This window comes from Marmota monax, unplaced genomic scaffold (assembly GCF_021218885.2).
Source record: "Marmota monax isolate L192 unplaced genomic scaffold, Marmota_monax_Labrador192_F-V1.1 WCK01_AAM20220418_F8-fsc00010, whole genome shotgun sequence".
Lineage (NCBI taxonomy): Eukaryota > Metazoa > Chordata > Mammalia > Rodentia > Sciuridae > Marmota > Marmota monax.
The window spans coordinates 27,867,151-27,889,441 of NW_026692321.1; the positions used below are offsets into that span (position 1 = coordinate 27,867,151).

General features: G+C 37.6%; 1 protein-coding gene and 1 pseudogene across 1 annotated transcript; both read right to left on the reverse strand.

Moving 5' to 3' along the window:
- Positions 1 to 840: 840 nt before the first annotated feature.
- Positions 841 to 19,635, reverse strand: Sult6b1 (sulfotransferase family 6B member 1). The gene is made up of 7 exons (XM_046441716.2): positions 19,298 to 19,635; positions 18,135 to 18,247; positions 14,534 to 14,623; positions 10,966 to 11,092; positions 7,630 to 7,724; positions 4,227 to 4,383; positions 841 to 1,572 (listed from the first exon to the last, which is right to left on the reverse strand). The coding sequence occupies exons 1-7, from the start codon at positions 19,494 to 19,496 to the stop codon at positions 1,442 to 1,444; spliced, it is 912 nt and encodes a 303-aa protein (XP_046297672.1). The 5' UTR covers positions 19,497 to 19,635; the 3' UTR covers positions 841 to 1,441.
- A 1,479-nt stretch (positions 19,636 to 21,114) lies between these two features.
- Positions 21,115 to 21,328, reverse strand: LOC124090799 (BBSome-interacting protein 1-like; annotated as a pseudogene).
- Positions 21,329 to 22,291: the final 963 nt, after the last annotated feature.

Below are 22,291 nucleotides of genomic sequence, written 5' to 3' on the forward strand. Positions count from 1 at the left end.
AAGAGTTTTAAAGAACTTTTATCCAACATTTTTTGGAAATTTTTTAAAGGGGGAAATTTTCAGTTTACTTAATTTGCCGTACTTTTAGAAATTGTAATCCTCAAAACAATTTTACTTAACATTTCTATGAATCATTCTATTCTTAACTGCACATAATTTAATTTTATAGTAGAAGTAGCTGCAGTGTAAACAGTAAAGATTATTAAGAGGTTGGGAGGTATCAAACAGCAGATCCATTTTAGAATATTCTCTATTTCTTAATTCCATGGGCTTTGTGGCAAGAAGTCCTTTATGATAGAATAATACAATCTCTCACCTTTAATTTGAATTAAAAATTGTATTCAGGGGCTGGGGTTGTGACTCAGTGGTAGTGTGCTTGCCTAGCATGTTTGAGGCACTGGGTTTGATTATCAGCACCACATAAAATAAGTAGATAAATAAAATAAAGATATTATGTCTATTACCACCAAAAATATTTTTTAAATGAATTCAGTAGGGCTGGGGTTGTGGCTCAGTGGCAAAGCGTTTGCCTCACACATGTATGGCACTGGATTCAGTCCTCAGCACCACATAAAAATAAATAAACAAAATGAAGATATTGTGTCCATGTATAAATTATAAATTCAATTATAAATTTAAAAAATTAAAAATTTTTAATGTATTCAATAGAAAAATAAAGTTTCTTGACAGCTTCCATATGGCCTTCTGCAGTGATATACACAGAGCAGTTCAGCAGTGCATTTTTCTTGAATCAAACATAATATCATTTATTCAACTAATGTCAATACAGAGTCAGAATTAAATTTTCCCCAACAATAAGTTGAAGAGTTACCAGTGCTTTGATCCATAGTGGGAAAAAGTAAGAGTAATTACAAGGAAAGTACAAAAAATGGTGCATCGCATGAAGAGCTCTTCCTCTATGCTCAAACACAGATCTAGGCACGTTTCTGATAGTATCTACTAATGCCCTTTTGTGAATTCAGAGCACAAGAGAAGTTAAAATCCCAATGTAGCCTGGTGCGGTGGCACACACCTGTAATCACAGCAGCTCGGGAGGCTCATACAGGAGGGTCGCAGGTTCAAAGTCAGTCTCAGCAAAAGCAAGGCACTAAGCAATTCAGTGAGACCCCATCTCCTGGGGATGTAGCTCAGTGGGAGAGTACCCCTGAGTTCAATCCCCGTATACCCCCTCCCCGCAAAAGAAACCAGTATAACACATTAATAATAGTGTCCTTTTGGGACAGATAAGTGGACCTTTTCTTCAAAAGGTGAACAAACTTAAATTTGCGCTCAAAGACTTCGGATATTATCATTATTATTGAATTTATATTATTCGGATTTAAATGTTATCATTATTTAATTATTTGAATTTTTCATAATTATCTAAATTCAATTATGATTAAGGAAAAGAAAACATTCAGGCCTGCTGACTTGGCCAGAATCAAGCCTGGCAATATGATTCATACTTCAGCTTTACTCCCAGGGGAGTGCCTGTTAAGAGCTCTTGGAATTTTTCATCCATTTCCTGGTTCTGAGTTTCACTGAACAAGTTTTTCCAATCACCAACTTCACCTACAACACAAAAAACGTGGCAGACCCAGACATCTGTTAGAATATTTTTTTCATGGTTTTAAGGTATTCCCTACCTGATTTTATTATTTTTGTGCATGCAGTATTTCAGCTTTGAAATGTGAAAATGAACACATGAAAAAAAAAATAGCATTAAAAACTAATATAATTTTCCTTGTAAAATGAACACTATCCACTGGGGCTCCTGCAAGGTGGTGTGACATCAGTGGGGGAGAAAAGATTCATCATCGATGATGTCCTACCACCACTCCTCTCACAATGTCTGGGATCTAAAATTCCACTTTGTGAGGTTAATTTTTTTCCTCTCTAAAGTCTTTTAAATACTTTAAATACCCTTTGAAAAGTAGCAATTTTTATCAGGTTTTGGTTAAGATACTGAAAATTTTGCAAAAATTTAATAATTCTACCTACCATGAGGGTATGTTATTTCTATCTTTAGGATCTTTTGATGGTTTGTGTTGAAATTGTAAGTTCTATGTTGCATAGCCTTTGAAATATACGTTGATATAGAGGGTTTCATGACACAAGGAAAGGCTTATCATATATTAAGGAAATGAAATAAAACACAAAACTGTTTACAAATGTCAACTATATAAAACATGAACAGAAAAAGACTGGGAGAAAATGTGCCTTTGTTGGGAAACATTTAAACTTTTGACAACTTTTGTAAATGGTTTTGTGTTATATTTTAATGCTTTCCCACATTTTTTCTGTGCTGTGAATTTTCTACAAAAAAAATCAGAAATATTTAAAACTATTACTTTGTTGACTTCAGAATTTTTCTATCCTGAATAGTATTTGATTAACAATATATAGAAAGGTTCAATTTTTCCCCTCCTTAAAGCTAATAAAATAAGGCATAAAAATTAGGAGTAGTTAGGAATCAGACCAAAGCCAGGTTTGTGTTTAACGTTCCTTTCATACTGGATTTTTTAAAATGGGTCTCCAACTGAAAATGTATAGTAGAGTAATGCAAATGAGGCTCTATTCCTGACTCCATTGTTTATTAGCTATGTAACAAAGGAAAAGTAATAGCTTTGACTCCTTTCCTACATTTGTAAAATGAGGATTTTGGGGGCTGGGGTTATAGGTCAGCAGTAGAGCATTTGCCTAGCATATATATGATGCATTGGGTTTGATCCTCAGTACCACATAAAAGAAAAGAAACAAAATAAAGGTGTTGTGTCCATCTAAAACTAAAAATAAATAAATAAATTAGGGATTTCGTATCCTTTTTATTATGAAATTTGATCCCAACAATATGTTTAATAGACTATCAAATGCCCAATGTTGGCAGGTGTCCTTGCTGTTACATGTGCTGCCTTTAAGTTTTGTTATAACATCTTTTCATTGCTTTATATGCAAAAAAAAAAAAAAAAAAGAAAGACTGGCACAAGACTTTAGAGTACTTTGATGAAACTCAATAAATCGTCTGTGTCAGGGACACCTAGTTGTCTCTCCAACACTCATTTTCTTCTCTTACATTTAAACAGAATCCTGATTCTAATTGGGTAACAATGTGCCCAGGTTTTGTTGTTATTGTTGTTGTTGTTTAAATCACATTTTCTAACTATTGCTGCAGAGAGAGAGGTGATCAATGAAATGTAAGCAGTCCCTGAATGGCGCCTCCAGAAAGCTCTTTTTAAAGGGGGTTCATTCAGATAATGCGCATGATTCTTTCCCTTGATGTTTCCTTCAACCTGCCTGGACTTTTTTTTTTCTTAATTGATTTTATTTTTAAAATAAATGACAGCAGAATGCATTACAATTCTTATTACACACATAGAGCCCAATTTTTCATATCTCTGTATATAAAGTATGTTCACACCAATTCATGTCTTCATTCACATACTTTGGATCATGATGTCCATCACATTCCACCATCGTTGCCAACTCCCTGCCCCCTCTCTTCTCCTCACACTCCTCTGCCCTGTCTAGAGTTCATCTATTCCTCCCATGCTCCCCCTCCCTACCCCACTATAAGTCAGCCTCCTTATATCAGAGTAAACATTGGCATTTGTCTTTTTGGGATTGGCTAATTTCACTTAGCATTATCTTCTCCAACTCCATCCATTTACCTGCAAATGCCATGATTTTTTTCTCTTTTATTGCTGAGTAATATTCCATTGTGTATATATGCCACATTTTTTTTATCCACTCCTCTACTGAAGGGCAATTAGGTTGGTTCCACAGTTTAGCTATTGTGAATTGTACTGCTATAAACTTTGATGTGGCTGTGTCCCTGTAGTATGCTGTTTTTAAGTCCTTTGTGTATAGACCGAGGAAAGGGATAGCTGGGTCAAATGGTGGTTCCATTCCCAGTTTTCCAAGGAATCTCCATACTACTTTCCATATTGGCTGCACCAATTTGCTGCCTGGATTTTGAATGCAATGGTGGAGTACAGCTGCTCTCTGTGTCATCACAGGTGACAAGCAGAAAGACAGAAGGCACTCGGTACAATAAAAGGTTATGTGGAGCTGCCAGTTAAACAGCTCTGCACTGCCTATTCCAGACTTCTTATCGTGCAAGAGGAAAATGCAATTGTCTTACTGAAAATGAAGTTATTGAGATTGCCTGTTATGTGCAAATTTATTCCCCAAGTGACATGATACCCCAGAAATGAAAGCAAGTTTACCTTTGCGGAACAGGAATGGGCCAACAGCACCATGCGTCTCCTGAGATTTTTCTCTCATCGCTTGGAAGGTACTCTGGGCTGAGATGGTTTGAATCTGTTCCCCAGTTACAGAGAATCCTAAGAACTCAGCAATTTGTTTTATTCCAGCAGTCAGATTCTGAAAATACAAAATTTAAAGGATAAATATTTTTCCATGGAAATTAAACTGGTGCAAAGAGAAACTCAGAGGGGATTAAGTTTATTAATCAGAGTGGATTAAGATTATAAAGTCTAACTCCCTAGTTAATTTGCTTCTCTCTTAGATTTCTTTGATACTTTTATGTAAGTATTCAAGATATCATTATAATATATTCTATATTGATTGTACTTTGTAGTTTCAATTTATGACACTCACTGAACTAGACTGTACTATTTAGAATATAAATAATGATAGTAGCATTAATTAGGTAGATTAGAATTTCATGTAGGATGATATCCATTGTATTAAAAAGCATCAGCTTAGACCACCCAAGGAAACAAATGTATTTATATGAGTTTATTCAAATCTTTCTTCAGAATCCTATTTGTAGCTAATGTTTAATTCCACCAAATAAGTCTAATTTTAAAAGTCATAAAAGCTTGGAGTTGGGTAAAGTGGTGCATGCCTATAATCCCAGTGACTTAGGGAGCTAAGGCAGGAGGATGGCAAATTTGAGACCAGCCTCAGAAACTTAGCAAGATCCTGTCTCCAAAAATAAAAAGGGTGCTTGGGGCTGGGGCTCAGTGGTAAATAAAGGTATTGTGTCCACCTACAACAACAACAAAAAATACATTATAAAATTTAAAAAAATAAAAAGGGCTGTGGATGTAGTTAAGTGATAGAGGAGCCTCCAAGTTTAATCCCCTGTACTAGGGGGAAAAAAAGAAAAAACCTTGAAAGAATCTTAAAATTTATCTTGTCTAATTAACCATGTAAATCATGATCCACCCAACACTGTGTCTGACTGATGTAAATTCATAAATATTCTAAAACAGGTTTTTAAACTGTATTCTACAAAACGCGAATGTACTGTAAGACAGCTGTAGACGTTTCATAGAGGGAAAAAAGAAGGGTGATGGGGGTCAAATTCGTTTAAAATCCTTGAGATAAATGAAGGCAAGATCATTTTTTCTTTAGACTCTCTCAGAGCCTTTAATGTACCGATCAATCTACAGTGTGGCTCTCCAGAGGAGCTGGCTATGTAATATAGCACTTCCTAAATCTGTTTGTACAAACAACCTCCTTCCAATTTCCAAAAAAGAAATACTAACATTCTGGGGCAACACTGCTAGTCTATGGAGCACAAGTTTCAGAAGCATTATTTTAAACTAGAGGCAGAAAAGACTAACTTAAAATGTCTTCCATGTAATATAAATGCATCCTATAAACAGAAAAGGTGGATTAAATTGCATGTGCTTTTGATAAGAATATCTCAGGAAAATAGTGTGAACTCAAATTAGGGAGCATTTAACACACTCCCTTCCCTTTGACACACTTTCTTCCTTGAGGATCCAGGACTCTGGTTTCCCTCCTCCCTCACTAACTGCTTCTCTACTGATTCCTCCTCTTCTCAAATTCTTTATATCAGCCATCTCCAGGACTCAGTTCTCGGTCATCTTCTCTTTTCTCTCTCTACACCTAGGTATGAAATCTCTGCCTTAAATGCCATCTGTGTGTCAGTGATGCCCAAATTTTATCTACACCTCACAACTCTCTATATTCAAGACTTTTATGCTCGACTGCCTACTTGACCTTTTCATTAGGCTGACTAATAACCATCTTACTTAAGCTTATCATGCCCCAAACAAAACCTCTGATTTTCCCCACAGCCCTGCTTCACCTAATGCCATCTCCGACTCACTCGATGGCATTGGAACCTTATTTGACTCCTCTTTCTCTCCACATCTTCTCTTCCATCCAATCCACCAGAAAATCCTATTGACTCTTCCTTCAACATTTATCCAGCATTTAACCACTTCTCCTGCCTACACTGCCCCTTCCTGGCCTAAGTTTCCATCTTCCCTGGAAGATGCCTGGATTAGGGCAACAGCCTCTTCACAGGTCTCTCTGCACTATCTTTGCTCCAGTCTATACTCACATACCAGCCAAAACAATCCTGTTAAAAACACACCATTGGCTTCCTGTTCCATTCAGAGTGAAAGCAGGAGTCATTTCAATGTCCTGCCATCCTAATGCTTTCACTCCACCCTCATGGTGACTCTCTCAATTCTCTTCTACTGGCCTAGGCCTGGCTGCCTTCTTGCTGTACCTTAATCACATGTGAAGAAATCAGGGACTCTGCTCTGGTTGATTTCCTCAGCCTGCAAAGCTCTTCCTCCAGTTACCTATTTGGCCCACTCCCTCACCTCCTTCTCAGCTTTGTTCAGATCACATCCCCCCATAGGAACCCAACTGACCACCTTATTTTATATGGGGAGTTGTGCAGCATTCTAATCCCCCACCCGCTGGCACTTCTAATCTTTCTTAACCAGTTATGTGTGTTCTTTTTCCTCATATACTACGTACATTTTCAAATTTTCAATTTCATTGTATTTATTGTTTATCATTCTGTCTTCCGTCCTTCTCCTGGTAAGTAAGCTCCTCCAAAGCACTGAACTTTGTCTAGCCGGAGATTGATATATCACTCAGGCCAACACAATGTTGAGTAAACAGTTTTTTAAAAATAACAGTAACTGGTGCATGCCTGTAATCCCAGCTACCCAAAAGGCTGGAACAGGAGGATGGCAAGTTTGAGGCCAACTTGGGCAATTTAATGAGACTCTGTCTTAAAATAAGATTTTTTTAAAAAATATATTTATTTTTTAGTTGTAGTTGGACTCAATATCTTTATTTATTTATTTTTATGTGGTGCTGAGGATCGAACCCAGGGCCTTGCAAGTGGCTCAGTGAGTGCTCTACCACTGAGCCACAACCCTAGCCCTTAAAATAAGATTTTAAAAGGGATGGGAATGTTACTCAGTGGTAGAGTGCTCTCAAGTTCAATCCCCAGTATTGCAAAAATAAATAGACAAACAAAGAAATAAAAATAACATAAGCTGGAAAAAATCAATTCACAATCAAATGCATATTCAATTAGATCAACTGACACTAACCTAATTTTTTTCCATTACTAATTTGGACTATCCATTATGAAGAAAGAATAAATCAGTTACTCTTAAGTTGTTAAGTGTTGTTTTATTTGTGTTAAGTAACAACTTAAGCATTTATGTATGGTTAGATTGTTTTCTAGTAGTGTGTTGCATATTTGGAATATTTTAAAATTGAATATCATATTTGACCATACAACCAGACCTGGTAAATATGTGCCGCACATTGTAACTTATAATAAGTCTTGCTCCAGAATATCAATGTGCATAGTCTTACCTCTTTCAGGTCTTCATATAGTATGAACTTAACATTTTCATTGTCCAGGTGTTTGTTCCAATTGATTCCAAAATCAAAATAGCTTCCCCAAGAAACTAAAAACACAGGGAAAAAGACTTCATATATAGGGAATTTTACAAGACTGAGGTAAAAATGATAGTTAATTTATGCCCTAAAAATTGTTAATAAAGCAGACATATTATTTCTATATTCTGGTCTTCAAAAGCTGGTGGGTATTTTACATATATACAGAATCTCAATTTAAATGCTAAAGTTTTATTGTCAATACTTAAGTATATTTATTTTTCACAAAACTCACAGTTGAAAAAGCATATTTATACATTCAGTGCATAAAAAAAATCAGGGAGAGGATAAGTAACCACTTTAAGGCCACACCATTAGTACACTACAGGTATTGCTATCATTCAGTCAGTCTGACAACAGAGCTGGTACTGCTTAAGGGAGGTAGAAAAATGCGAAACAGAATTCTCTATACTGTCTTACCTCCTGAAGGCTGAATACGTATCTTCACTTTACAATTAAGGAGGTTGAAGTTCAGAGAGATCAAGTGTCTTGCTTACATCACTCAGGTATAAAGTCACGTGAATCTGGGTTTACTTTTGAGCTCTACTACTTAATGGCTATGTAACCTTGCCATGCCTCTACTTTCTTCATTAGGAGATGGGGATAATAAGAATATTATCCTATGAGGATAATACTTTTCTCCAGTATTATCCTTAATAATTATAGTGAGAATTAAAGTTAAATACTGGGTTTTGTCATACCACCTGACATGTAGTAACTTCTTAGTAACTGGTATCTATCGTAATTTGTCCAATATTAATTATTATTATATAATAAGTGATGAAGCCCAATCCAGGCCTTCTCATTCCAAATCTGATGTTTCCAGTACATTCAGTTGCCTTTATAAGTTGCATCTAAGAAATGTGCAAGGCAGAGCTTCTATCCAAGTTATCACTGCCACATATTATCACTGCCAATCAACTAATTGTGGTAAGAGAATGGATAGGGTGACAAAGATTCCCTAAAACACGTTGCCCCACCCATAACAAATTTCTCATCATTGACTGTTCTCTTGTGTCATTAATTGAATGACATTTCAGATTTGCTTTAACTGCATCTGTACAGTCTTAGTGAAGAGTTATTAGACAAAACAAAGCATTCTTTTAAAAATTTTTTTTCTTAGTTGTCAATGGACCTTTATTTTATTTATTGATACGTAGTGCTGAGAATCAAGCCCAGTGCCTAACACATGCTAGGCAAGCGCTCTGCCACTGAGCCACAACCCCAGCCCCAAAACAAAGCATTCTTAATGGTGCTTCCTATGTACCTTTTATGGACTTTTCTTTCTGCTCTTCTCAATCTCAATATTTAATCTTTGCTTGGGAGCCAGCACTGTGCCCAGTGTTCACACAGGTGGGATGTTACAGCATTTTCTGTGCTGATCACCTTTTTAAAAAGTCCTTTTGGTTGATGTGTGTGTGTATAATGTATACATATAATATATACATATTATATATTACTCAGCCTTAAAAAAGAAATACATGGTGCCTTTTATTTGTTTGTTTATTTATTTATTTATTGGAGCTGGGCATTGAACCCAGGACCTTGTGTATGCAAGGGAAGCACTTGGTGAACTGAGCTATATCCCCAGTCCTTATTTCTAATAATATGAATGACCCTGAAGAACATTTTGCTAACTGAAAGAAGCCAGACACACACACACATACACACATACCTATATTTTCTCACCTTAATGTGGAACCTAGAAAAAGTTGAATACATAGAAATAGAGAGTAGGGGGGGCTGGAGTTGTAACTCAGTGGTACAGTGCTTGCCTAGCACATGTGAGGCACTGGGTTCAGCACCACATAAAAATAAATAAATAAAATAAAGGTGTTATGTCCATCTATAACTAAAAATAAAAAGAAATAGTAGGATGGTGTTTCCCAGGTGTGAGGGAGAGAGGTAATGGGAAGATGTAGATCAGAAGGTACAAACTTGTAGGTATGCAGTTTTGAATTATTCAGTTGTAAATTGGTCTAGAGATCCAGTGTACAGCATGAGGACTAGATAGTTAATAACATTGTACACTGAAAATTTGGTAGGATAGTAGATTTTGGCTGCTGTCTCCACATACAAAAAAAAAGTAGCTATGTAACATGATGCATGTGTTCATTTGCTTGACTGTAATTATCATTTCTATATATATAATAACATAATGCTGTGGTGCATGCTTGCAATCCCAACAACTCATGAGGCTAAGACAGGAACATCACAAATTTGAGGCCAGCCTCAGCAGCTTAGTGGTGTCCTGTCTCAAAATAAAAAAAGGGCTGGGGGGTATGGCTCAGTGATAGTGGGCCTCTATTTCCAGTACTGAAAAAAAGAAAAGAAAGCAAGAAAGAAGGAAAATGGTTCTTTAAAAGTAAACTGACAGGGCTGGAGATGTGGCTCAAGCGGTAGCACACTCGCTTGGCATGCATGTGGCCCGGGTTCAATCCTCAGCACCACATACAAACAAAAATGTTGTGTCCGCCGAAAAGTAAAAAATAAATAAATAATTTTTTTTAAAAAGTAAACTGACAAAACTTCTCCCCTAGGGTCATCTGGCGTCAGTTCTTTCTTCTACTACACTGCAAAGACTCAAAGAAGATACTATTAATGAAAGTCTTTATTGTTCCACCACTGTACTCATGGCCACTTATAGTCAGTGGTACCACAGGCAAATAATCTAATTTTTTTGATTAGTTTCATCATCTGTGAATGGGGCCTTACTCATGGTTTGTTATGTAAGTGAAATTATGCACATAGGACACTTAATTTAGTGCCGAAGGATTGGTAGACACTAGCAAACTGTGATTATAAATGACCAGAGGTAAAATATTAACACGTTCTAATGAAAACTTACTTCCTTTCTGGCAAACAAATGTCTTACACGTAGCTGCTCTGAGTCAGGGTTTTTTTAAAAATCTTTTTTGGTTTTTATCATTGTGTTACCTAGTGATTAAGAGACTGAACTAGAAATGCTTTTCTACGTGACTCCATTAAAGACCTTGTCCCACCCCCTGTTCCATAGCCATTCAATACTCCTAGTCAACATACGAATTGTCCAGCTTATTTTTAAATCAGTAATGCATTGTAATTTCTTGATGCCCAGAACTAGTGGTGCTATAAAACTTCATTTGAATGCAACTTTTTAGTTCCTGGATCTACCTAAAACGTTTCTTTCTTACTCTAAAACACCTTTGAGTTTTCATATATAGGTGGTCATCGGTTTTGAAATAAGGAGGATTCTTTTACCAATAGCCATACCTTGTCCTTTCATGAACTGTCTGAAGAATTCATCCCAAGAGGCATAGCTTGGAATATCAGGGACATCATTGTGGAAATGGAAAAAAGATACCGCTGTATCTTTAGGGTTGCGGAATATCACCAATATCTGGGGAGTGAAAACCAAGTTAATTTATTTAGGTCTACGTTTTGAACACTGGAAGAGTGAAAGGGAGAGCAGTGTCATTGTGTCCAGATGTATATTTTGCACAATTGTGTTAAGAGAGAGAGAAAGAAGGACAGACAGAAAGAAGTCGCAGATGGGGAAGCCTGGGCAGAGGGGAGGAAGAAAGAGGAAGGCAAGGAAGATGGATGTGGTCGCAGGGGGCCTTGGCTAAGGATGACTTCAGAAAGTAAAAACGTGTGTGCAGATGATAGAAATAAGGAAAACAGAGCACATGCACCAGAGGAGTCACAGGAGTATTCTGTGAAAGGCTACTCCCCCAAATAAAATTAAAATTGCAAAATAACTTTAAAGACCATAAGATTAGAACTGGTGGAGAAGATCAAAGAATGGCAAGGCGCACTGTCTGGGGACCAAGGTATGAGGTTTGTGCAAGAAGAAGAACCACTAAATTGCCACCTTCTGTCTTCTCTGACGATGACAGAGTTTTTTTGGATGAAAATAAAAAGCCAAATAAACACTGTAAAGAGCAAATTGAAAGAGAATCAAATATTGTGGTAAGGTGCCTGGCGGCTCTCCCAGTATTCTGGCTTCCAATCTGATACTTTATGTTTCAAACCAAGGATTCGGGAGAAGGTCACTGAGCATGTTGGTGAAAACTCTGGGTATTCTAGGTCACACAGAAGAGCTCAGGTGACTAGAAGCAGGCAGAGGTCATTTCACTTACAGAACGTGTGGGAGACACAGATGGTGCAAAGTTCCAATTGCAATTCTGACCTCCATGTAGGCCAAGCTTCTCCAGCTGGCTAAATAGATTCAAGGCAACATAAAGGAGGAGGCAGTGACCAGTAGGGGGCAACCTGGGTCCACTCAGATACGGGCACTGCTGAGAGCAGGGTTTTTGGACATGGTTTCTAATTAATAGATTTGAGTTGCTTTTGATTGCTTGTATGAAAATAGAAGAACGTCAGTGGGAAGCAGGAGCAATTAGGCATATAAAGCTGACCAGTACTCAAGTGCAAAGGAGGCTAAATCATTAATGAATATAAACCTATCTGAATTTTATTTTATCCTGAGAGGACCATCGTTAACAATTTCATGGGTGATTGACCTAAAGATTCAGATCTATTTCTATCAAATCAGTAGATGATATGAAACTGAGAGGGAAATAGGATCCCCAAACACCTTGTGCATCTAAAAAAATGAACTAATGCTAACAGTATAAATTTTTTTCCCTGAGCTGGAGGTGTGGCTCAGTGATAGAGTGCTTGCCTAGCATGTGCAAAGCCCTGGGTCAGTCCCTTTACTTGGGAAAAAATTTTCCCGTGCAGGGAATCAACCCAGGGCTACGCACATGCTAGGCATGTGCTCTCCTACTGAGCTACACCCCAGCTTCTTCTTTTTTATTATTATTATTTTAGCAGGGACTCACTAAATTATGGAGGTTAGCCCTGAACTTGCATTCCTCCAGCTTGAGCCTCCTGAGTCTCAGAGATTAAAAGAGGGTGGACCACTGTGCTGGCCATAACAGGGTAAAATTGAATAGAGATAAATGGGCTGGGGTTTTGACTCTGATTTAAAGCTTACCATTCCCCCCTATCCAAATTTAGTATATTCTTGTCATTTGAAGGATTTTATGTTTGAGGCTTTAACTGACACTCATTGAACACTTTGGTTTGCAGTAATTCATAATTTCACAAAGACAGGAATTTGAATTGAGAAAGCCAATAGGCGAGAGTATGGACAAATCCTAAGCATCCACCTCTTAACCCATCTGTTGCTCTTTTCTTGCCCTTGTATCTTTTTTTAATATTTATTTTTTAGTTATAGGTGGACACATATCTTTATTTTTGTGTGGTGCTGAGGATCGAATCTAGTGCCTCATGCGTGTTAGGCAAGCACTCTACCTCTGAGCCACAATCCCAGCCCCGCCCTTGTATCCTTTTGAAGAGTCACTCTGCCAGGTGCAGTGGTGCACATCTGTAATCCCAGCTATTAGGCAGGAAGATTTCAAATCCAAGGCCGGTCTCCTCTACATCTTGACCAGAGTTGTCTCAAAATTTTAAAAAGTAAAAAGGGCTAGGAATGTAGTTTAGTAATAGAGCAAAGCCTGGGTTCAATCTCCAGTAACCCTCCCCCCTACAAAAGAGAGAGAGAGAGAAAGAAAAGAAAGTGACCAAATGCATTATAAATTACTTCAGCTCTGTTTGTAATGAAATCATTAAGAGGAAAAAAAAAGGCCATCTAGATTTGTGATTATGTTAACTGCAATAAACAGAAAATTGTACGTTAAAGTATTATTTCTAATTTTGTAGATTTTCAACATAAGGAAAAACTGTTTTACAGAGTTGTACAAAGCTGGCTTAGTACAATTTAGGGAATAGAGGATTTATAATTGGATGTGCTCAGTCTTGGTCCAGACAATCACTTAATGGAATTAAAACACCCACTGGGAATAGAGTAGACCATTTTTAAGGTATTTTCCAATTCTAGGCTCCCAGGATTCTTGTAGCCACAGGTGGCTAATTCTAGTTCCCACTTTCCTAATGTTTTCCATCCTACTCTTCTTTCCTCCTCTATTCCTCTTGTCTCTCACCCCTGGCAGTTTAACCCAACTGTTTTCTTTTCCTTTCTTTGACGTTACTTCACTATTTCCCATTCTTCTTTGTGGCATTCAAAAGTTTAAATCTTGATTTTTAACTCACTCTCATTCTTACCTTCTGAGACAGAGAAAAGAGGCACCAAGAAAAAAGAATGGGGCAGGAGGAGACCAGGGAACAGAAAACAAAAAGGACCAGGTAAGAACTAATAATTATAAGAAATAGATTAATGAATCAAGATTTTTCAACAAATGATGAGACTAGCCAAAGCACAAATAGTTCTGCATGCATGGCATGAAATTTGTTATTATGTGTGAAATGCAGAAATAAAATAGTTTCAGATCTCAGGCAAGGAGTGCTTACCAGAAATAATCAAAGGAAAATTTCTGCTCATCTTACTAGGCTGTATTCTTTTGTTAAATACTCTAAAATAGTCTAGTGGGGTTCTGAAATCTACTAATTGTATAAAACAGATTACAAAATGCTACACCTTTCATTCTATGCATTTGTCTTATATCTTAGTCAAAAACGCATTGGACTTGAACATAACCATAGCAAATATATCTGAAAAAAGAAACAACAGCAAAAGAAATACTAAATCTCACATTTTGATTATCAGCTTTCTATGAGAAAACTCATCATGTTTCTCAAAAAGCTAATAGCTACGGAGCTAGAGTATAACTCAGTGGTAAAGTGCTTTTCAGGCATATACAAGACTTTGGGTTCCTTCCCTGGTACCACAGTAAAAACAAATGGAAAAAAAAACCCAGCCAATATATACACATAAAAATTGCAAATTCAAATACCAGTAGGAAGGGACACTCACCTTGACTTTATGTTCCAGGATGGATCCAGGTAATTTGTCATAATGGAGGTGAGTTGTCAAAATCCTTGGTGACGGAAACTGTTTCATTCTCTTTAAAACATACAAAGTAAGATGAAAGAGCAGGTGTCGTGCATGTGTGTGTGTGTGTGTGTGTGTGTTGAATCACCCCTAGGTGTGGTATCTAACTAAGAGCTTCAAGCACCACTATCACTGCTTCTTCATTTCTCCTGCTCCCCCTGCAAGCAATTCAATAAAATGTCCTTGCTGGATCCTGCCTATTAATTTCCAATGTTTGTTGTTGCTTAATATTTTTTTGTTTATTTTTTTCTACAGTTGTTTCAAATCTCTTTTGTTCAAGACAGTTTACAATTTGCAATCCGCTCTTTCACTTATTTGGAGCTTTTTACATTCAAGTTCTTTTAATGGAAATATTCAAGTCTTTCCACAGCTTCTGTAAATCCATTTTTAACATCTAGATCTTTTTTTAACCAACTAAATTTCCATGCAAATATCCCAATAGGGGGCTGGGGCTGGGCCTCAGCTGTAGCTCACTTGCCTGGCATGTGGGAGGCACTGGGTGTGATTCTCAGCACCGCATATAAATAAATAAAATAAAGGTCTATCAACAACTAAAATAGATATATAAATAAATAATCCAACAGAACTTGAAAGTCCAAAGAATTACTTAAATATCTAGAAAATATATTACAAAAGAAATTCTTGTCAGTATGAGACTTATAAGGTGATTGATTCTTTGTGTGTGTGTGTGTGTGTGTATGTGTGTGTGTGTGTGGTGTTGGGGACTGAACCCAGGGCTTTGTGCATGCGAGGCAAGCACTCTACCAACTGAACTATGTCCCCAGCCCTGGTGATTGATTTTTTTCTGTTATGTATCTCTACTGATAATTTTGGAAATCAAGTTTTCTATTTAATCTGCCAGGATAAAGGGTTTTAACTTAAAATCAGACCTTTAGATCATGTCATGGTGTGGGTGGGGGATGACACTAAGTTTTCATGTTTAAGTTCCACATGTTTAGCGGTCACTCTGTTTGCTATGGCTACGGTACACCTACTTTTTTCAAGTGATAAAATGATATTTGAACATTTGTAGCCAATTGTTTCTGTAAACATTTAGCACAAACCTCAACTCAAGAAGGGAAGTAAAAAATGATATTTTTTAAAGGAAAATATTTAAGTCAACAATATTTAAGTCAACAATTGGGTCCAAGTGGTGATTAGCAGTGATCATATCTTATTTACATCAAATTGTACTTTTTAGTATTTGAAGTACTTTTACATTCATTCACAACAATCCTTTCAAGTAGATATTGAAACCCCCATTTTAGAGATTAAGACCAGGCTTTGAGATTTTAAATGCTTTGTGTAAAATTACACAGGTGGTAATTTTCAGATTAAGTGATAGAGTACTGTTTCTACTAAATTACATGGCCCCAAATCACACTGTGACACATGAGAGATAGTAAGGTTATTCAAAGAAATATATTAGAAATATATCCCCAGGGAAAATGACAGTTAACTGCCACAAAATTAGATAATTATATAATACTGTGTTTATGAAAATGTATAGTATAGCCAAACTATGCCATGTAAAGACTATTTTGTTTCAGGAAATATATGCATTTTAGAAAGGTTTTCTGTAAATTGAAAAGATTTGTTTGAGGTTACTTGTTTGGAAATTAAAATAGACTTTCCTAGAGAAACAATTAAAAATGTGAAAACTTATGACTCAGCATCCCAAACCCAATTTCAATTTTTAAAATTTTATTTACTTATTTTGGTGCTGGGGATTGAACCCAGAGCCTTGTACATGCAAGGCACACACTCTACCAACTGAGCTATACCCCCAGCCCTCCTATTTCAATTTTAAGAAGAACCTGCTTATCTCAGTGATAGGTAATAACACAAGCAAATACAATAAGAAAGGTTATATTAGTAAGGTGCATAACAACAAGTGAGATGACCTGTGACCCACATAATAAGTTTTTAAAAGAGAAACTGGAAAGCTAGACATGTGTTAGCATCATTTCAAATGGTTGATGTTAAGCACGGTCATTAGGGGAAAGGTTTTGCAAGGACCTGGAGAAGTTAATGGGATTTTTCATTGGTTTTTCCAATTAAAAAAAAAAAAAAAGCTTCTTAAATCTCCTGTCCACCCATCCTGCCTGCATGTCTGAACCTGTCCTGACTGAGCCTCCACCAATTGTCCTTTAGTGCAGATGACCCTCCCAGGTGTGGGACCTGCAGGCCTGATGTGCCTGCTAGTCCTTCTGATGACTCCTGATGTTCCTTTGCCACCAACCAGACCCAGGACTTGGCACTTGCCTCCCCACCCCACTCCCGGTCAATTATTTCTGCTACTTGGGCCCAATCCATGGAAATGGGCTATCTAGTTTCCAATTTCTAAAGTTTGTACTTGTCATCGTGGTAAGAGTCTCAGTCACTTTCCAGGAGCTGTTCCCTAAGTCCCAGTCCAATGACTTTCTTTATAGTAACAGCTTTGTCTGCCTGGTGGGAGATTTGGTGGTGAGCACTTCTGAAGTTTTATTGAGACTGTGGTCCCCTTAAATACAGCGTATCTTTCCCACTGCATTCTGATGTGTCCAGGGGCAGGGAGAGGATGCTCCTCCTCACTCCTGTTCTGTGTAAGCACTAAGGTCCTCAGGTATGTCCTCACTTCTACCACTTTCTTGCCTTCCCTAAGCTGCCAGGGAGCAGAACATCCTGACTCACACCCAAGTCCCAGTATTGGAAAGGTGAGAAATACCAGGTCGGGTGAGTTGTTAATGCCTTCCTACACAGCAGTGACCTAGTCTCTAAGCTATCACTTGGCCCCTTCCCATCCCTCAAACATAAATACCAGTTCATAATTGAGATAGGGAAATAAAAAATAATGTCTTGTGAGGAAAAGACCAAAAATGATTCCCATAGTGTCCTGCCCTTGTCTGTGTCTTCAGAGGTGAAGCTTTTTTAATTTCAGTTCATTTCCAGAGGTTTCTTAGTCTACTTTCCCCCACTACATTAAAATAACAATAATAATATGGATGGTTATGCAGTGTAATCTTTTTTTTTTTTTTTTTTTTGGAGGCGGGGTGCAGGGATTGAACTCAGGGGCACTTGACCACTGAGCCACACCTCCAGCCCTATTTTGTATTTTATTTAGAGACAGGGTCTCATCGAGTTGCTTAGCACCTCATTAAATTGCTGAGGCTGGCTTTGAACTCAAGATCCTCCTGCCTCAGACTCTCAAACTGCTGGGATTAAAGGCGTGAGCCACTGAGCCCAGCATGCAATGTAATCTTTAAGAGCTCAAATCAGAAAGTGTGGGTTCAAATTCTGGTACTTATTAGCCTCTTAACCTTAGGTAAATCTCTAACAGTTGTTTTGTTTGTGAAATGGTAATAAAGGTTGTTTAGTGATAAAATCAGATAATAGCTAGAAAGCACTGAGGATATGGCAAGCACACAATAAATTGTAGCAATTGTTACCATTATTCTAACTGAATTCAGCATTGAGGAATCTCCAATGAGGAAGAAATCCTTCTATGATAATTTTTTGCAAGTTTAAAGTCTGTTGTACTAACCTGATATTTTTCTGAGTCCCCACATTCAAGAACTGGGAATTCTGGACATTCATATTTTTTTTTAGAAACAGCAAATATTAATTCACTGACAATGTGAAGAATCCAATTTGAACCTATAATAAAATCCAGAAAATAAAAGCTCATTAAGGAATCTTAATATAACAAAGGCATGTGGGTTTAGTACATTCATGATAAAAATGAAAATGTACAATGAAAAAAGAAAACGTCCAACCATTACCCAATGGGTAGCTTTAGTTCTCCTGTGTTTGAAATAACTCAGGCTATAGAAAGAAACCATTTTGTAATAAACAGCATTTACTAATATTAGTGTAATATCCAATTTATTTTTAAAATTTAAGTTATTTCTCAGATGTCTCCTTTAACAAGAGACATGCTTCCTTTTGAATCTAAAATGTGTCCTTAAAAAAAAGTTGTTCTAGAAATGGTTGTTTATTATATCTCATATGTATTATTTTACCTTAAATTAACAAATATTTTCCATAGGAGAATATAATTTTCTTTCTTTTTTTGGTGGTGCTGGGGGTGTATAATTTTGATTTTTATCAAAACCCAGCAGTGGGTACAAGAAAGAGAAATATTAAATGAAGCTGACTTTAATAAGCAACAGTTCAAAGAATTAAAAATAGATGGTATCAAAAAAGGGTAATTTAGACTCTTAATATCTCATCCTCCGTTGATAAAGGACTTTTGTAAAAATGATCTGAGAAACTGGAGGATCCATGTTTGATCCTGAAAAATAACCGGTGATCCAAAAATCATTGCATAAATTACAGAAACAGCCATGCTTTTGCCTTGGGTCAAAAACCAAGATGAAACTCTCTACCACTATCCAAGCTCCATGGCAACTGGACTTTCCCTCCTTCTGCTTCACCTCTGCAGCCCCATCACCCCACACTTCCACCACCCATCATCCACCATGCCATTTACACAGACCTCTTCCTTCAGACACTGGGCGTTTTTAAACCCAGCTATTCTAGCTTTTGATCTTACCACCTGTGTATTTTAGCCTTCTTGAACCCTCCTCACTGGTATCCAGCCAGCTTCATAGAAAGATGAACTGTCTTCGTCCCACTTTATCTTGCACCCACCTCCAACCTACTCATTGTTAAAAATGCGCTTACAGGAAATGATTGGCTATTTACCACACTTTGGGTAAGATGCTAGCACAATGTCATCGCTCCTGGCTTCAAAAGTGTCCATCGCTTGGAAAGTTTCTGAGGTACACATGGTAACTGGGTAAGGAATCCCCTGATAGGTGAAGAATAAGCGAGAAAGTGCAGTTTCTTTTGATTTTTCTAAAGCATCATCAATGTACTCAATAAATTTGGACTTATCTGCCATGCTGACTTCCTGCTAGTGAATCTGCTCTGTGCTTGTCCAGGTGCAGGGATTGCTTTTAATGGAGTTAGAATAAAGAACTCCTCCCATTCATCATTTAATTCTCATCCACCTCTTCCCCCTTTTGACATATAATCCTCAACAAAAGGAAAGCCACAGGTGCAAACCAGTGTGAGGATCAAGCAATATTAACCCTGAGTATCGATTATATTACCATCTAGGTAACCCGCCCAGTGAAAGTAAGAATGAAATCTTCTAATAGAGGATTAATACATATTAAATATCTAACGATAGGTATTTAGCTGAATCAGGCATACTATTTTCCTATTAGCCATCCACAGAATGAAACCCAGTTTTCTTCTTGGTGGGCAGTTTTCCACACACATCCTAGTCAGTGTGACAGGGAAGCAATGGGGTTGCCGTGTAATAACTCGGGGGACAGCCTGGGCATCAGGCTCAGGTCTACCATTTATTGGCTCGATGGATTTAGAAGTCTCTTCTTCACCTATTAACAAAAGAACATTATGGTTCATAGGGGGAACTGCTCTATGAGGGGAAGAACTCAATTTGGCCCCATCTCCAGCCCTCTGGGTTCTGCTCCTGCTGGTTAAGGTCTCTAGGATGAGATCCTGCTCTCTGTAGCAGTTTCCCTGGCAGCTCTTCTCCCCTGTTCCCTTGGGTGAGTTGGCCCACAGTTCCCACCTCCCTTACAGCTTACTGTGGGCCTGGGGCTAATGGGAAGTGAACATAAGTGACATGTCCAACTTCTGGGTCATGTCCTTAAGACAGAAGTTGATGGTTTTTCCAATTCATATCTATTTCCTTTCCCACATCTGGATAGCAGACCTGATGCTGGAGAGCCACACTTATTAATTTGGATAAAAACATCATTTCAGAGGATGGTAGAGCAACAAAACAGAGGAAACCTGGCTACCGGACAACCTAGGAACACAGAATCATGACTCACATCTATGACAAGTCTTCATCTGAAGTGTATATGTTTTTTTTTTTTTTATCTTCAAATTCTGGTATTTAATAAACATGTAAAGATCCTCTGAATATAAAAGTTATAATTAGTCACTTGTGCCTGTAAGTATAAAACTGATAGCAGTAGAAATGAAGAACAATTTGCAATTCTAACAACATGAGTAAAAGGAAAATTCTGTAAGATTTGATTCAGAGTTTTAACTGCTTGTGGTCAACACAAACCACTGGTTTTTTGTTTGTTTGTTTTTGGGTAGTGGGAGTTAAACTCAGGGGCACTCGACCACTGAGCCAATCCCCAGTCCTATTTTTTTTTTTTGTATTTTATTTAGAGACAGGGTCTCACTGAGTTGTTCAGAGCCTCGCTTTTTGCTGAGGCTGGCTTTGAACTTGGGATTCTCCTGTCTCAGCCTCCCAAACTGCTGGGATTACAGGTGTGTGCCACCACACCTGGCAGTACAAACCACTGTTTAAATTCACAAGTTTTACCAATCTTGGGGATTTTATTTTCATTTATATGAATTATGAATTTTACTAGTGTTATTAAATACTACTTTCAGCATACAGCCTCAGAAGATTTTTTTAGTTATTAAGTGGTAGGTAGATAAGGTAGGGTGTTCCCTATGGTAAGTTCTCATCAATGGGTTATTTGCTGCTGTGTTCTTTTTCTGACATTTCTCGCTGGTGAATTGTATCCTGTGCTGCTTGCTGCATTTTCTCCAGTTTTTCCAGAGTCAAAGATTTTAAGGGTAAAAGTTGGGTTTACACAGCACCATTGTGATTACGCATTCCCCAGACAACTGCCCTTGGTTTGGAAGAATTTTCTGGAACATTGACTTCACTTCTGCCATATCTGAATTGTTGGATACATTAATTTTTTTCCCTCAAGTTCTGGTCATTTTCTTGCTGTTTTAGCATCTAATCTGGTAATATCAAGATGTCAGAGTTCCTGACTAAAGTCTACGGAAGGAACTACATGATGTAATGTCGTAATCTTGTAAAGACGCATCCCTTCCAGACCAATCAGCTGTTGCCCAGGGTAACACAAAGGAAAAAAATCTGTGTCATGCTGGAGACAGGAAGTCAGGAAGCTCTCTGGACTCTATATATCCTGTCTAGTAAATTGCTAGGTCAAAATTTACTCTTTAACTTTTTAAATCAAATTTCCATAAATACACATTGTGCCTTTCTTCTTCCTTCTCACTCTCTTTTCCACATCATTACCTTTCTTTCATTTTTCTCCCCAACTCTAAGAGCATGGTCTTTTACTCCGTTTACCTTTCTCTAAACCAATTCTAGCCTGTTAAGAAGCTAACTCCTGGGTATGCCTCATTTCCTTGCTGTAATCATTCGTTTATCAGTTAACATAATAGCTCACATTATTGAACGCTTACATGTACCACACCCTCTACCACACTGCTGAGATGACATGCATGATGTAAGGTAACTTCCTAACAGACCTATGAAATTGGTGTTACTTCATTACCAATTGGCCGATTGAGGCTTGTAGGGTCAAAGTAACTAACTGGAATTTGCAAAGCCCTTGGAGGAGCTGGTATCAGAATGCAGGCCGGACAGCTCAGACTAGTGAGAAGAGCAGCTATTGAGAGATCTCAAAAGTCCCAGGTTTAGTTGTTAGTGCTGGTATATTTTCTTTTCTTTCTTTTTGGTTTTGCCCACCCCGCCTTGGGCCTCTGGATTGAACCCAGGGTGCTTAACCATTGAGCCTCATCTCCAGCCCTCTTTTGCTTTTTTATTTTGAGACAGGGTCTCACTTAGTTGCTTAGGACCTCACCAAGTTGCCGAGGCTGGCT

Coding starts and splice junctions, on each gene's coding strand:
- Sult6b1 (XM_046441716.2), bottom strand. CDS start 19,496: ATGGCAGATAAGTCCAAATTTATTGAGTACATTGATGATGCTTTAGAA. Junction 7,725..10,965: donor ACAGTTCATGAAAGGACAAG/GTATGGCTATTG, acceptor CTGTGTTTTTAG/TTTCTTGGGGAAGCTATTTT. Junction 4,384..7,629: donor TATATGAAGACCTGAAAGAG/GTAAGACTATGC, acceptor TTGTATTTTCAG/AATCTGACTGCTGGAATAAA.